Raw genomic sequence first — 16,276 nt, forward strand, 5'->3', positions numbered from 1 at the left:
CATATTTTTGTTTTGTTATTCCTCTAAGTACTAAATGTTGCTGAGGTTTTAATAGTTTAAACATCTGTGCTATAAAATGTATGCAAAAAACAAACACCAGTAATACTTGAAATGGTAAACTGAGAATAGAGCAGAAAAGGGCAAAGACTTTTTTTTTTAATTTAAAAACAAATTTACCAGATTTGTTGCCTAGACTTTTCTTCTCTAATAGTATTTTGGCAACAACTGACTTATCAGTAAAAACCCCCTCATTTTAAACAGATTGGCTTATGGAGTAGAAGCTTAAGCAAAAGATGTTATTTGCTATGAAAATTGCAATTTATAGCTACAGTCTCAAGCAAAGCATAAGGCCCTTGCCAGATATGGCATCTATCTCACACACAATGCATTTCTTCACATTTAACACCAAGCCTTCCAACCGCTACATACTTGACTTGCCCATAGTTTGTAAAAAGGATGTCTTGATGCTCTGTGGTCGAAATGAGAGAGTAGTAATTCTCACAGGCTTTCAACCCCAATAATAATTTACTTCAGTAAAACATGTATTGAAAGGAGGATTACATTCTCTATTTAATATTTGGTAGAAAGCTAAAACAAAGCATTGGCTGTTATATGGCCATCCCTTCTCTTGCTGATGTTGTTAAGAATTTTGACAGTGGCTATATTGAATGGTTATTGGAAGCACTATAGTCTACAACAATATAATTTTCAGTCTTGGCATGGTATTACCTGTCACTAACCATTGGGTATTCTTTTGCCAGTCCGCAATTAGGCATTAAGGAAAGAAATATCTTAAATATTTAGTACAGGTAATATATATTCATATTTGCTTTGCAGTTTTTAATTATGCTTAAGTGAATGTTTTAAAATATATTCTTTGTTCCTATTGCCACTTCCAAGAGTCTAACAAATTATTTTTATGTTCTTGTGAATATACTTTGGAACATACAGGTGGCAGACCTCTTATCTAAGGCTGAAGTTAACAGTCCCAGTTAACTTACTTTACAATAAATATGCTTAAGAGCAGAGTATTTATGTATTTATTTTTTACTTAACTTCATTTATACCCCATCTTTCTCGTCATCTGGGACCCAAACATGTTTAAGACATTTTGCCCTTTTCCATTTTATCCTCAAAACCATCCTGTGAAGTAGGTGGAGTGTATGTGTTTGTGTGTGTCTGGACCAAAGTCATCCAACAAACTTCCACGGCACAGTGAGGATTCAGAGTTAGGTTTCCCTGTTCTTAGTCTTTAACCACTATACCATACTGGCATGAGGGTATTATACTGAAATATTCTAATAACTTGGATAGATGACAAGACTGGTTTGCAACACCTGTGTATTGCAGTGCTGCTAACAGTCACTTAAAGGGGCACAGCACTTACTGTATTTCAGAATAAAGTCCAGAGTTCAACTTTTCTGTAAGATCTTTCTGTCTTTTCAGTTAGGGAACTTGGTTATATTTAAACAGAATGGACTGATCACAATATTTGGCTGCCACATGCGCTGGTTGACTGCAGTCACTCGAGTCTCTCCTTCAGGTAACATGCTGTTGGGATTAGTGTAAGAATGAATTTAACTCCTGTGGTTTAACTCCTCCTGTTTACCTAGCCATCTTGAGCATACGTGAGAGTAAGCATAAGCAAATCATGCTTTACAATGCTGCATTGTTTCCATTGCCCTAACAGTGAAACCTTTTGTTTTAACTATCATACACTTGCATGTACATTTGGTATTAATTTTAACAATTTAATCAAACTCTTCCAGATCTATTTGTTTCAACTGGCAAAATAAAAGAAATGTAGAAAATGATGCTTGGGGAAAAAAAATCAGAAGCTTTGGTGCATAACGTAAGGGAAACCTATTGTGATGCCAGTGATGTTCTTAAAGTAAGGAACAGCTGATAACTCTTGTTGTTTTTTCTCCTCGTGCGTTTTTGCATGACTACAAAGAACAAAACGATGACTATTTTAGGCAGGCCACAATGGCCAGCCAAAGATTAGAAGTTGTTCTCAAGGCGGAAGTCCCGTGAGGGGGATGTCAAGCATGCCCACAGAATCAAAGCCTAGGAAGTGTTGCTACCTGCTGAGGTGGGGCTGAAGTCCAAATTCAAAAGGAATGAGGGAAGCGACCGCCCGCTTGCAGCCCCAAGTTCTCAGGCAGGTTGCTGACAGCAGGCAGCCAAGGGAAGCTCGGAGGAGGAACTGACCGGGCGGGAGGCGGCGCTGGCTAAGCCAGGACCGCCCTGCTCTGTGTAAAGTCGCTAACGAGCTGCTCACAGCTCGCCGCCAAGGAAGCTGCGGCAGCGACCGGAGCTCCCTGCTGCCGGGTCCCCATGCAGCGGCTGAGGGGGTCGTCTCGGGGCCCCTGCAGGAACAGCGGCGTCGGGCAGCGCCCATGACTTGGACTAGCAGCATGAGCAGCGGCTACAGCAGCTGGGAAGAGTCGGAGTCCGAGGAGTTTTTCTTCACCGCCCGCACGTCTTTTTTCAGGAGTCCCCTCGGCAAAGCCAAGCAAAGTCTGCAGGTGAGTGTGGCGGCGTCCAGCCTTCACCCCCCCGCCCCGGTGGCGCGCTGGGCCGGCGTGACTCCTGTGGGACTTGTCCCAGCCCCACGCCAAGCGCCTTGCCCTGGCCTGACCCGCCGCAGGCCGCACCTTCCGCGCGACACTTCGCACGTGTTCAGCATAAGCCTTTGCTCCTTCCACCGCGGTAGGACAGGGTTGCTTTCCCGAGGCGCCCTCTTCTCACTGATCCGCGTTTGGCGTTTGTCCGCGGTGGCTGAGGGAGGGTAAAGTTATGGATTACCGTTGATCCCAGGGAGCAGTGGCGGGGAAGCAGAGCCAAACGGCCAGTTTTGGCCGCCCGCCCGCTCTCTCTCTCTCTCTGTTCTTTACCCTGTTAAAATCCACGTGGAAATCTCAGCGATCGTTGGGTTGACTTTGTAGGGCAATGCGAAGCCTTGCTTTCTCGGGAATTTTGTCTGAGGGCGTGGAGGGGGAAGTCTCCCGGTGGATTAGAAAGTGGTTTTCTAAATCTGACTTTTCGTGTGATTTGTGAAGCCACATAAGCCTTACCAGCCATGACTCTCCCTAGGCAATTATAGGAATTATGGGAAAGGGCGTAAAAGACAGGCCATGAATAGAATGTATCAGGCATGCCCCGGCTCTCGTTCAGCGTTATTTCTTGTGCCAAAAGGTCTTGTTAGGCATTAAGGGAACTTTCACATGCAAAGTTTCAATCGTTCTGTAATGGCACGAATGTATTTAGAAGGTGCAATTTTTAAAAGTAACTTTCTCATTTGTTTTGTTTCATTAACAGCATTCAGAGGTGGCACAATTTACTCGGGCAGTCATTTCAGTGTGATGCCACTGAGTGAAAAGCACTTACCAGTGTAGGACTGTTGTGCAGTGTAGGGCTGTCGGCACATTTTCTGCTTCAGTGGCTATAGTAAATATGGTGCTGGTGCCTTGGGAAGATCCTTGCAGTCTTAATATTGTCTGTGTGACACAACTGCATGAGTGCTTTTAATCCAGTAGTCTCATAATCAATATCTAATTCTCAGCATGGCTCCCACTTGAATGCTTAAATTCAGAGATTTGGGCAATGAACAGACAAGACAGATCTTTGTACAAATTTGAGAAAAGCCCCAGGTTTAAAGAAAAATTTGAAATCTTTTTAAAAAATAAAACACACATTATTGTATTGCCATGCAGCCTCGCCTGGTGCAGTTTTCCCAGGGAGAGGCTGCTGGAAGGAGGAAAAGCTGGAGGGGGGGGGACAGATAAAGGTAGGTAGGCTAGTAGGTAGGATGGATGGGTGGAAACAAGAAAAGAGAGAAGCTATAACAGCATTCAGAGAAGAGAGAGAGAGAGAATAGTGGTTGAGGGAAAAGTGAGGTGCCCTCTGCAAGTACTTGTTTTATATTATACTCCAGGGGATCTCTAAAGTATCCTGCACAGAGCTGTTCTAGCTGCATACACTTGCACTGTTAATCCCTTTAACTTGTTTTAACTAAATGTGCTCTGGCTTAGTTGAAGTTTTGTCAGAACTACAGATTCCTTTCTGAATCATAGGATGACATAGCTTTTCTACATGCTGGTAGGGAAAAAGGCAAGGCCTAGTATATTGCCAAGCATTGTTTTTAAAATTAGAATGGCATTACGCACAGGATCAGGATGACAACAATGGTTAAGAATGTAGCAGTCATAAATGCTTGCTTGGTTTGGATATGAGGCTCTAAGGTAAGCATAATCTGTCGCTTACATTACTGGAGGAATTGGCTGGCGCTATTCCTCAGTGACTTTTCGGTATCCAAAGATTGTAACAGCTGCTAGAAATCTGTAAGCAGTGCCTAGCAGGATTCACTGTGATCACAGTTGGGTGGTGTTAGGCCTGTAGTTTTTGGCACTGGAGGAAAGATATAGCCAGTGACCAGTGTAGGCAGGTATTAATAGATAAGGAGAACCAGTGATATTTGTTATTTAACTTTATGTATTATACAGGCACCATTAGTGTATGTGGAGCTGTACAGAGAAGCACTTGCCCCAAGTAGCTCAAAGCCTGAATTGAGGGAGGAGGAAGAGCAGGAAGAAGCAAGAAAAACTGGCAGGAATATGGAATGACATGTACTTAGTTTTCTCTTCTTTCTTTCTTTATCTTTTTTGAGTTTCTATAAGCCAGATTTCATGGTTGAGATATGAGAGAAAGAAAGAGTTGGCAGAATTGGAAACATAAATGGGGTTAAGGGAGACTTAGCAGATTCATTTGAAAAGGTTGAAGAGTCAGAGAATTGAAAGTCATGGACAAGGATATGTTGGGGGTGTTAGGGCAGACAAAGTTGTAGGTTTAAAGTTGTATAGTTAAGGAGTTTGTGAGTGTACTGCAGAAGGGTTGTTAATAGCAACAAAAAGTCTTGCCGTATCATACAGATGGGCATGCCTTTCTACCTCTGATTTTTAGTAAACGCCAGAGGAGCTGGGAGTCTTTAAGTCCAGGAATCCAGAAGTAAGTATAAGTCTTGCATCTTCCATTAATAGTATCTCAAATAGCTGAAACTGATTATTTGACAGAAATATTCATATATTTCACTAGTGCAGATAATTAAGGGTAGAGGTCTTTAGTATTATGAAGATGTTATCAAACTGCTTTTCTTCTTTTTGGTGCTTTTGTTCCTTCCTCTACTCTTGCTCCAAGCAAAAATATTGTGGCCTATCAAGAACGAGCCAAGCCATGTTGACATTACATTTTTTCAGAAGCCCACTGGAAGGGTAAAGGAAATACTGGTCTGTGGTGGCTCAAGTGGTTAAGATGCTGAACTGCAGGCTGTGGAAGGTCAGTAGTTCAGCAGTTCGAGACCCGGGTGCCTCATGATGGAGTGAGCTCCCATCTCTAGTTCCAGCTCCTGCCAACCTAGCAGTTCGAAAGCAAGAAATTGCAAGTAGATAAATAGGTACCACTTCGGTGGGAAGGTAACAGCGTTCCGTGCGCCTCGGTGTTTAGTCATGCCGGCCACATGACCACGGAAACATCTATCGGTCAGCGCTGGCTCTTCGGCTTTGAAACGGAGATGAGCACCGCAACCCTAGAGTCGGATTCGACTGGCTTTCAAGCAAGGGAACCTTTACCTTTACCTTTATTAACACTATTAACAGGAAGGCCTGGCGTTATCTGGTCCATGGGGTTGCAAAGAGTCGGACACGACTGTGCGACTGAACAACAACAAATTAACACTGCTATTGCACTGATTATTTGGTCATCGCATGTGATGTGCCTTGAGCACTGGAAAAAGTGCTGAAATTTTAATTAAATAGGGGGCCTTTTGGTTGACTATTTGTGGCAGTATTGAGCATTATACCATTACTGTCCTAAATCTAGTGATTCTTCTTCAAGGATGTTGTAACCTATTGAATGACTCTGGAGCAAGATATTTGAGGATTGTAATCTTGAGGTAATTATTACTTTTCTCTGTTCTCTCTCTGCTGAAGTATGGTAAAATCTGCAGAGATATTTTGTTAACCCTTTTTAATATAGTTTTATTAATGATGTGAAAATGGTCATTTGTGCTCTTAGGTAAGCTTTAGTATGTAGTAAACTAAAGTGTGCCTGCATTCTTGAATTATAAAGTTGTATACATTCGCATTTGTTTACTATGTCCTTTAATAAAGGTGTGCACAATTGCTTGTTTGACAAGGTGCTCAATTTTTGCAGTGTTTCTAGATGATGTTACCATGTGATGGCTTCAGTGGGCACTGCATAGCAGCTTATTACTGTTTTCAACCCACTTGTATCTTTGAGCTGTGGAAGTGGGTTGGCAGTGGCATGTGTGTGGGGAGTATAGCTGATATAACAGTCCCGTGACTGTTATATACTGAACTACAGAGCAGACTGAGTCAGCCTCCCATTCCATCAGGTGAAGTGTTTGAGTCAGTCCGTTCCAATGCTTCCTTTCCTCCCCTCCCAGTCTTCTGTGTGAACAGGAGTTAACTCAGTGTTTGGGCTGCTGCAAAAGTGTTGAAGGAGCACTAGAGAAAAGCAGTTTTGTAGGGACTCTGTGTAGCTATTCAAGGAAGAACTGCTTGCTGTTGCAGTTTGAGTGCCTGAGTTTCCCTTTGGAAGAGGGGAAGAGCACATTGACAGTGAAGTCAGAGGAAGAAGGAAATGCAAACTGGCACACCCATCTTGTAAGCACTCTGGGCTGGGCAATGTAACTATTCTAGATTTGTGGAGTTGGCACTGTAAATTGTTGGCATTTCTCTGTCTGTTTAAAGATTTTAAGTGTTTCTCTTTTTTAACTTCAAACATTCTCCAAGAAAGACTCATGGTCTTCAAAAAGTACCTGTTTTCAAGTTATATTAAAATATGATTTTGACTCTGTCCGGATATAGGAAGGCCACAGTTCAGTTGTGTAGGATTCACTCCATGTATATGAATAAAGACAGTGTGGCTCAGGGGTAGAACATTTGCTTGGCATATGGAAGGTCCCCAGCTCAATCCCCACATATCTGATTAAAAGAATCTGGTAGGAGGTGATAAGAAAAGTCCTCTGGCTTGAGCTGCTTCCAGTCAGAGGAGACAGTACTAATCTCAATATGCAGATAGTGCAGTGTTGTGTTTGGTAATTGCATCCTTCTGGTAGGTAATATGCTGTTGAATAAAAGGAAGACATTCTTTCAGACAATTGACTGTGCAGCAGGTTGCTTATATAAAGATATAGCATTTCTTAAGCACAACTCCTCCTTTCCAACAGTTTATTGACATAAAAGGGTACTATTTGTTAAAACACAGATTCTAATGACAGTAATAAATGGTAGATCATACAAACTGAGCATATTGACAATTCTCCTGTAAATATACTTTATTATTGCCAGTTTATAGCTTCATTCTTTGTTTAAGTAGTTTGCTAAATATTCCTAAAGCTTTTTAGACAGTAGATCCTCCAACAAAGTTATGATTGTGGATGGAAAATTTAACTTTCTATTTTGTCTTGAATAAAGCAAGGGTAGTTGGAAAAATGGGCCTATAAACGATATGCATTATTCAGTAATGTCTGGCTACTAGTTTTACTACTATTTTGGGATACTTCCAATGCTTCATACGTATTCAAATAATAGAATCGGGACCTTTCACAACTACTTTATTTATGCATTAGTGCAAAAATTTGACTAGTGATACAGCTTGGTTCCATTTGTAAAGAAAGTATAAACTGGCTTTTGTTTAGGATATCAATTTTCTTAAAAGGCTGTGGAAACAATCCAGGTACTCCGGTTTCAAATGGCATGAGCCATTATGGAAGAGAAAGTAATGTGGGGAAGACATTGGGTTGAATCCCAAAACCATGAATGGTCCCTGGGAAGTGTGTGTTCCCCTTTCTCTTGTATTTCCTGAAAAAGTGGCTGTTGAAGGTCAGTGGACCTTGAGAACAGCATAAAATGCAGTGTGAGGGCTACAACAAAAAGGTGGAATGGAAAGAAATCTTCTCAGTCTTGTGAGCTCTTGCTCCATTTGTGGAACAGCTTGTGCAAGAAAAGAGGGAGTGACTTCAGCAACGGCCCCTCAAGTTGCAGCTCTCTCCCACTGCAGTATACTACTCTTTTCCCATGGGCCTCTCAATCTTCAGGAACAGCCTCTGTGGAGCTTTTTTTCCATTTGCAAATAAAGGAAAATAAACTTGCTGAGCTTAAGAACTGATGGAGTAGTCATCAGGATTCACTGCTCCATTTTTCAATCCACTTTAATTTACCTACAGATCACATCTTGCAGGTAGTCCATTTTCGTTATTTGAAATATTGATTGAAGGAGTACACTTTGTTAGCTATAAAGCTTCTGATAAGGCCCTGTGATTGTTGGAGTAACTGGCATAATCTTGCAGTAAGAATAGGATGGTCTACTCTTTACCACTAATTCCGTCTTGGTTTGTCTGTCTTACAGTGTTAATGTTAACATGTTCAAATAATCTTGAACAAAGTACAAGTAACTTGAGGATTTTTGTTATATATAGTATTGCAAACTCCCCTTCCCCTTTTGACTACATATCCCTATTTGTCTTTAGCAGATCTGAAATAGGCACAATAGCAGCTGAAATTCTGGTTGAATTGCTGATGGGATTTAGAGGGCCTATCTCTTGGCAGTCTGCATCTCTTCCATGAAGATTTGTGTGGACTTTGTAATTTGGTACTCAGTATGAGAACAAGTTCCCATTTCCCTTGTTATAAACACAAAGATTAGGATGTTCAGTCAGTTGTATGATCTGATAGGTTATACATTCCTGATTCCTTTCATATATAAAACTAAAATAACTTGCAGGTACTTACTTAAATCTACAAAGATAAACACACTGGATAATTATGAAATATTTTGTTTAGTGAACTGCCATATATAGAATTTTGTTCTAGAGAATGCTTTCATTGTTGCCATGGTGTTATTATGTGATTTATTTCAGTTGGTTAGTTGCATAGGTTAATAATAAAGAGTTCCCTTGGTTTGTAACTCTGCAGAATGTTGTAAAATATTGTGATGCTACTTATCATTGCTTATAATAGAAAAAAAAGTCCATACTGTGTCAACTATTTCTAGCAGCAGTTGGGAAAAATCAAGCACTAAGCTGCAAGATACACACACTCCATATTCTAGTTGCTGAACAGCAGATGTACATGAACAGTTTTGAAAACTTCAACGCCTTATCTAGACTGCAGACTGATAATAGAAAGCACTTTCACTTCCTGGTTCAGTGTTCAATCTTTTAAACTGAATGTGTATGAACTCTGTTGCATATATACCTTTTAGAGGATGGTGTTCCCATTTACAGTTACTGAGGAACATGGCCCTATGCAACTTACCTCAGTCAGTACACCTGTTCAGAATTCCTAGCAGGAAATAATGAAAGTATCTCTGAACACGTGCAGAGAGTTTTTCTCTCACTGCTGCTGAACAACTGCAGGCTCCTCTCCCTCCACGCAATTGAGAGGCAAAGATAATAGTTTACTTCCGATCATCTTGCTCTTTAGGAGCTTTTAAGTCCATCAGCACACTACAACCACAAGGTGTGCAGACATATTAAAAAGATTCTTTCCCAGAATTCTCCCTTTTACAGACTAGCTTTTATTGCTTGTTATGCTCCATCATTATTTATTTTGTGCCAGGACTTTGCCAAAGCCTAGCCTAGGACTTTTGTTTTCAGTAGCAGGTATGAGAAAAGAAAGTCATGTACTCTACTTCTGAGAATGTGCAGAATGCCTTAAGTTATCTAATAACTTGATGATTGCGGTCTCCTGCTTCCCCTCATGTTGTGTTTGGAATTTATGAACAGGTTGCTGCTGAGCTCAAGATTAAGCAGGGTCTTCAATGGTATATTTCCATTCCCTTTCCATTCCCTTCCCCCATCACTCCCTTCCCCCTCTCCTCCTCCTATCTATTTCCCTACGGCTAGCTTAAATATATATATATATATATATCTATATATCTATATATATATTTAAGAGACAATTATTTATATATATGTGGAAGACAAAGCATATTTCATGTGTTAAACTGGCAGAGACTGATCAAGAGAGAGATCTTGGAGTTGTAGTAGATAACTCACTGAAAATGTCGAGACAGTGTGTGACTGCAATAAAGAAGGCAAATGCTATATTGGGGATTATTAGGAAGGGTATTGAAAACACATCAGCCAATATCATAATGCCCCTATATAAATCAATGGTGCGACCTCATTTGGAATACTGTGTGCAATTCTGGTCACCACACCTTAAAAAGGATATTATAGCTCACCACACCTTAAAAAGGATATTATAGCTTTGGAAAAAGTGCAGAAAAGGGCAACTCGGATGATAAAAGGGTTGGAACACTTTCCCTATGAGGAAAGGTTAAGGCGCTTAGGGCTCTTTAGTGTGGAGAAACGACGACAGAGGGGTGACATGATTGAGGTTTATAAGATTATGCATGGGAAAGAGCAGATAAAGAGGTACTTCTCCTTCAGTGGGGGGAAGTCATCCAGAAACTGGTTAGGTCACGCCTCTGCGGGCACTCCATGAAATTGCTGAGCGGTCGGGTTAGAACGGATAAAAGGAAGTACTTCTTCACCCAAAGAGTGATTAACACTTGGAATTCACTGCCACAGGAAGTGGTGGCGGCTACAAGCATGGATGGCTTCAAAAGGGAATTAGATAAGCATATGGAGAAGAGGTCCATCAGTGGCCATTAGCCACAAGGTATAGATAGGGACTCTGGGGCAAGTGATGCTCTGTCATCTTGGTGCTTGGGGGGTCAACAGTGGGAAGGCTTCTAATGTCCTGGCCCCACTGGTGGACCTCCTGATGGCACTGGTATTTCTGGCCACTGTGTGATACAGAGTGTTGGACTGGATGGGCCTTTGGCCTGATCCTACATTGGCATCTCTTATGTTCTTATGTTCTTAAATTATCATTTATAGGCTTAATAAATTAAAGTCTCCGAAGCTAAGCAAAACCTTTTCCTCTCTCTCCTCCCTTCTACCTCCTGTACTGTACAGCTCTTGCTGGGTTTTTCATGGTAGTGGAAAGTGCCGTTAAGTCACAGCTGACTTATGGAGACCCCACAGGGTTTTCAAGGCAAGAGACATTCAGAGGTGGTTCGTCACTGCTTGCCTCTGTGTCACGACCCTGGTATTCCTTGGAGGTCTCCCACAGAAATACTGGCCAGGTCCAACCCTGTTTAGTGTCTAAGATCTGATGAGATTGGGCTAGCTTGGAATATCCAGGTCGGATGGCTTTTCCATAGCCTGTGGTGACAGCACCTAATTCGTTTTTAATACCAAGTTTCTTGCAGAAGAAAAGTTCAGAGGAAAAATATGTATAAAAATTATGCATTATGCTAGTTTCTCTGTCTTTGTGATAGCTTACATAGTTAGGGGTCAAAATATGTAATTTTAGATGTCTCCAGGTATATCTTCAGTGTGGTTCTCAAACGATGAGGCCTATAAAAGCACAGCCAGGGAATACAGAAATCCATAGTAGAACACAGGAGCCCAGCCAGCTGGATCAGGTGTGCAGAGAGGGGACATAGGCTATTGGCTATGCATGCATTATGTATGAATGTACATGTGCACATTTGCAAGGTAGGGCATTTTTAAGGAACTTGTTCTGGATGAGGCTAATCCATCCAATCTCACAAAGCCCACAGCATTGCCATCTCTGGTGAGACTAAACCTCTGTTATCCCTGATGAACTACAATTATCTTTCAAACACACGAGACTGAGTCTCCCTAGGGGAAGCTGGAAGGTCAGCTGGGCTTAGGCAAGGAGTGGAGTGCACATGGTGAGCTGCTGCTAGAAGGACTTTTTGTCTTTCTCCCTTTGCCTTCGTAGCTGCTGAGTGGGAAGCTGAGAGTGAGTTGGGTTCTTTGTAGCCTGATAGAGAGTGGTTCTGTTTAAGTTCTGTTTGGGGCTGTTTGTGTTTTGGGGGTTGTTGGAGGCTGAGTGAGTTGCTGTGGAGTGCTGTTGACTGCAAGCCCCGCCCCCTGCTGTGCTGGGCTCTGCTGTGCTTGGCAGGAAGTGGCCTTTTGCGAGCTCTTGCCCTGTGGGTCTTGCTTGGAGGCCTTGTAAGTACCTGAGAAGAGGGATGCTGCTGAGTTCTGGAGAGAGAACTGCTAGAAATGTAGCCATTTGGTCAGTCTCAAAGTTTTCAGGGTACATCACCACAACAATATTTTATGTCAGAGTTTGAGGAAAGTTCCTGGAGGCTGTAGAAGGCTGTAGAAGATAGCATTACTCCTAGGGTTTTTAGACGTAATGGAAGAGGAGCTCCTGAGAGAATGGCAAGAGCTAGCAAATCCTAAGCAAGAGGACGGAAGTAATAAGGAACAGGTGGGTGAGTGGAAGAATGTGGCTTTGAGGAGTAAGATAATCAGGAAACACTCATAGCCAGTGGAGCTGCAAAATCGCTACCAGCCGCTTCTGATGGTGGAAGATCAGAATAGCACACTCCAAGATCGAAAGGATGTAACTGATACAGATCAGAACAGCACACTCTGAGATCAAAAGGATGTAACTGACACACAAACACATAGGCAGAGAAGGAACCAAGCTATCCCGCAGAGGAAGAGACGAGTAGTGGTGGTTGGTGACTCCCTACTGAGAGGGACGGAAGAAATTGTGTGCAGACCGGACAAGGAATTTTGAGAGGTTTGTTGTCTTCCTGGAGCACGTATCCAAGATGTAACAGAGAGAATTCCAAGACTGGTCAAAACCTCTGACCGCTACCCGCTCCTGCTGATCCATGTGGGAACAAACGAAACACCCCAAAAAAACCTTGAATGGATCTCCAAAGACTACGAGGCTCTGGGCAAGAAGGTGAAAGATCTGGGGGCACAGGTGGTGTTCTCCTCCATTTTACCTGTTGAGGGCCATGGAGCTGGAAGAAAGAACTGGAGGCGAATGGCTGGTTACGTAGATGGTGCTGTCGAGAAGGATTTGGCTTCCTGGACCATGGTATGTCCCTCCGACATGAAGGACTGTTGGCGATGGATGGGGTGCACCTTGCAAAGAATGGGAGGAAGGTCTTTGCTGGATGACTTGTGAACCTGATCAGGAGGGCTTTAAACTGAAGCCATCGGGGGTGGGAAGAAAAGGCCTGATGTTGTGCGGCATCCCTAACACTATGTTCAAGAAAGGGAGTGACCAGAGAATAAATGAACAGGAGAGAGGTGAGTTCAGTAATTTTCAGGTACATTCGAAGGGACCTAAGATAGGAAAGGATGTCTGTAACCTGAAATGTCTTTATACTAGTGCACAGAGTATGGTAAATAAACAGGATGAACTTGAACTTCAAATATTGGAAAGTAAGTATGATCTGATAGGTGTCACTGAGACTTGGTGGGATGAGTCTCATATATGGAGCACAGCAGTTGAAGGATATACCTTGTTCAAATGGGACTGAATAAACAAAAAGGAGTTGGTGTGGCACTATATGTCAAGAATGAATATACTTGCACTGAAATTCAGGATTTTGAGAGTTGCCCTGTTGAAAGTGTGTGGGTAAGGAAGGAGCGAGGGGAAAAAGAAGGGGTATTGTTGTGGGGATATGCTACAGACCTACGAATCAACTGGAGGAACTGGATGATGCACAGCTTGCTAAACTTTCACAGAGACAGGATGTAGTGATTATGGGAGATTTCAACTATCCAGATATTTGCTGGAAATCTAACTCTGCTAGACATGGGGCATCCCACAGATTCTTGAATAGTCTTGCGGACAACTTCATCTCTCAGAAGGTGGAGGTGGGAACCAGGGGATCTGCTATCCTGGATTTAATCCTGACTAACAGGGAAGAACTGGTTGATGAAGTGAACATTGTGGGATCCTTGGGGAATAGTGACCATGTCTGCTTGGAATCTGACATAGTGAAGGATGTGAAACCAGAACATAGTAGGACTCATATCCTGGACTTCAGGAAAGCTAATTTCAAAGAACTCAGAGAAATATTAGGTAGGATCCCGTGGCTGGAAATGCTGAGGGGGAAATCTGCACAGGAAGGATGGGAGATGCTGGAAAATGAAGTGCTTAAGGCACAATCGCAAACTGTCCCGGTGAGGAAGAAAGGTGGGAGATGGGTAATAAAGCCGAGGTGGCTGAACAAGGAACTCTCTGAAGAACTGAAACTAAAAAGGGAAATGTACAGGAAATTGAAGGAGGGTCAGTTTACTGAGGGTGAGTACAAGAAGCAGGCTCGAATCTGTAGGGATGGTGTCGGAAAGCTAAAGCGCAGATGGAGCTGAGGCTTGCGAGGGATGCTAAAAATAACGAGAAAGGTTTCTATGCCTATGTTCGGAGCAAAAAGAAGAACAGGGATGGGGTAATCTCATTGCCAGGGGAAGACAGTTAAGCCTTAACAAGGGATGAAGACAAAGCGGAATTACTTAACTCTCACTTTGCATCAGTCTTTAACCGTAAAGCGAGCTGTATACAAACTGAAGAATACAGGACATATGAAGGAAGGAGGAACTGCCAGTCCAGAGTAAGTAAGGAGATGGTTAGAGCTTAGAGAGCATCTAGCTGCCTTAAATACTTTCAAATCTCCAGGGCTGGACGGCTTGCATCCCAGGATGCTAAAAGAAATTGTAGATGTTATTTCAGAGCCTCTAATCTTTGAGATTGCCTGGAGTACTGGTGTTGTGCCGGAAGACTGGAAAAGAGGGAATGTTGTCAGGCCTGTCAGTTTGACATCAATACCTGGAAAAAATTCTAGAGCAGATTATTAAATGCTCTGTCTGTGAGCACCTTGAATGGAATGAGTTAATTGGTAGTAGCCAGCATGGGTTTATCAAGAATAAGTCATGCCAGGACTTCCGGTTTATGGTGACACGCAGGCAGACGCATCTCCTGGACGTCCCGAGGATGCAATCTGCACACCAGTGTGTAGGAGGGGGTGCGACGGGTCGCGACCCCCACGAGCCTTGGTAAAAGGCTCCTAGCCAGGGGGCTTTTGAGGGGCGTCCTCTTCGCTGGTCTTGCCGCTGAGTGTCTGTATGGAATTAGTGTGGCTGACCGGGACAAGCGTCGGAGATCGGGCGAGAGAAACCGATGCCAAGCGTGGCCGGTAACAAACTGTGAGTCAGGTTGAAGCAAGCATGAAGATTTAAAAAGAAAGCGGCCCCCCTTAATGAGCGACAAAAAGCGAGCGGGGGAGGGGCCCCTCCGAAACGCATGAACGAAAACACGGGAATAAAGAGGGGGGAGTGGAAGAATAAGCATCAAAATCTGTTTTAAGAGACTTACCAGAGCTCAGATGTGTATGGGCGAATATCAGAGACTTTAGTAACTTTTTAAAAAGTAAATAATCCAAAAAGATGGCGGGGAAGAAACCAGATAAGGAAAAACTGTTGAAAGCGAAATTAGTGGGCAGTCCTCGAACGGAAGAGACCACTGAGCTTTCCAAAATGTTGGCGGAGTCCTTGCGCCCTCTGCTGGATTACTAATATCAAGCAACAATTGTCAACAATTGATCAGAGTTTGGCTTCACAGCAGCTGCAATTGACTAAATCTTTAAAAGCAATGGAGCAAATGGCAGAGAAGGTGAAGGAAATGGACGCCAATACTAAAAAAGTATCTAAGAATTTTTCTGCGAGTGGCCAGTTATTTAAAGTCAATAGATGATCTCAAACTGCATGAGAGGCTATGTAACCTTTCAGCTTCTCTTGCATATTATGAGGTATGGTTTATATGGTGGATTTAATTCTTGTTGCATATGTAGTTCAATTCAGTTAATATGGTTTCCAATTTAGGGACACTGTATTAGGTTAACTAGTATTTTGTGCCTACTGGTTGCTTGGAAAGTTGTAACAGCCAACGGTAGTTTGAATTTATATGCCCTTAAACTTCACTTACAGTGCACCCTCAGTATGGTATATTTGTAAAATTGTGAAACGTTTTTGCTTTAGGTTCCAGTGTTCTCCTGGAATTAACACCAATCTCCAGACCAGAGATCAATTTCCCTGGAGAAAATGGCAGCTTTGAAGTGAGGACTCTATGGCATTACATCCCTATCGAGGTCCTCCTCCAAGCCCGCCCACCCCCCATATCCAGTAATTTCCCAAGTTGGAGTGGGCAACTTTTCATGCCTGTGGTTTGTCTCAAGCTAGCTATGCTATTGCCTACTGCTTATGCCATGCTGCAGAGCATCCTAAAGGGGGCTGGGTTCACTGGCACCTTTGCCATAAGCTGCAGTTGTCGCTTGCCCTCAGTGGGAACTTTGGCATTGAGTGAGGGACTGATCAGCAGTGGTGAACTGCCTAGGCAATGGC

The 16,276-nt window shown here is 42.8% G+C and overlaps 1 protein-coding gene across 1 annotated transcript in view; it reads left to right on the plus strand.

Moving 5' to 3' along the window:
* The first annotated feature begins 2,260 nt into the window (after positions 1-2,260).
* Positions 2,261-16,276, plus strand: part of RASSF3 (Ras association (RalGDS/AF-6) domain family member 3) — a 35,955-nt gene continuing 21,939 nt past the window's right edge. Inside the window, exon 1 of the mRNA XM_015415455.1 lies at positions 2,261-2,528. Coding sequence (XP_015270941.1) covers positions 2,400-2,528 — 129 coding nt within the window. The 5' untranslated portion in view covers positions 2,261-2,399. The remainder of the gene's footprint in view (positions 2,529-16,276) is intronic.

Source organism: Gekko japonicus, unplaced genomic scaffold (genome assembly GCF_001447785.1).
Source record: "Gekko japonicus isolate JY-2015 unplaced genomic scaffold, Gekko_japonicus_V1.1 scaffold1352, whole genome shotgun sequence".
NCBI classification, from domain to species: domain Eukaryota; kingdom Metazoa; phylum Chordata; class Lepidosauria; order Squamata; family Gekkonidae; genus Gekko; species Gekko japonicus.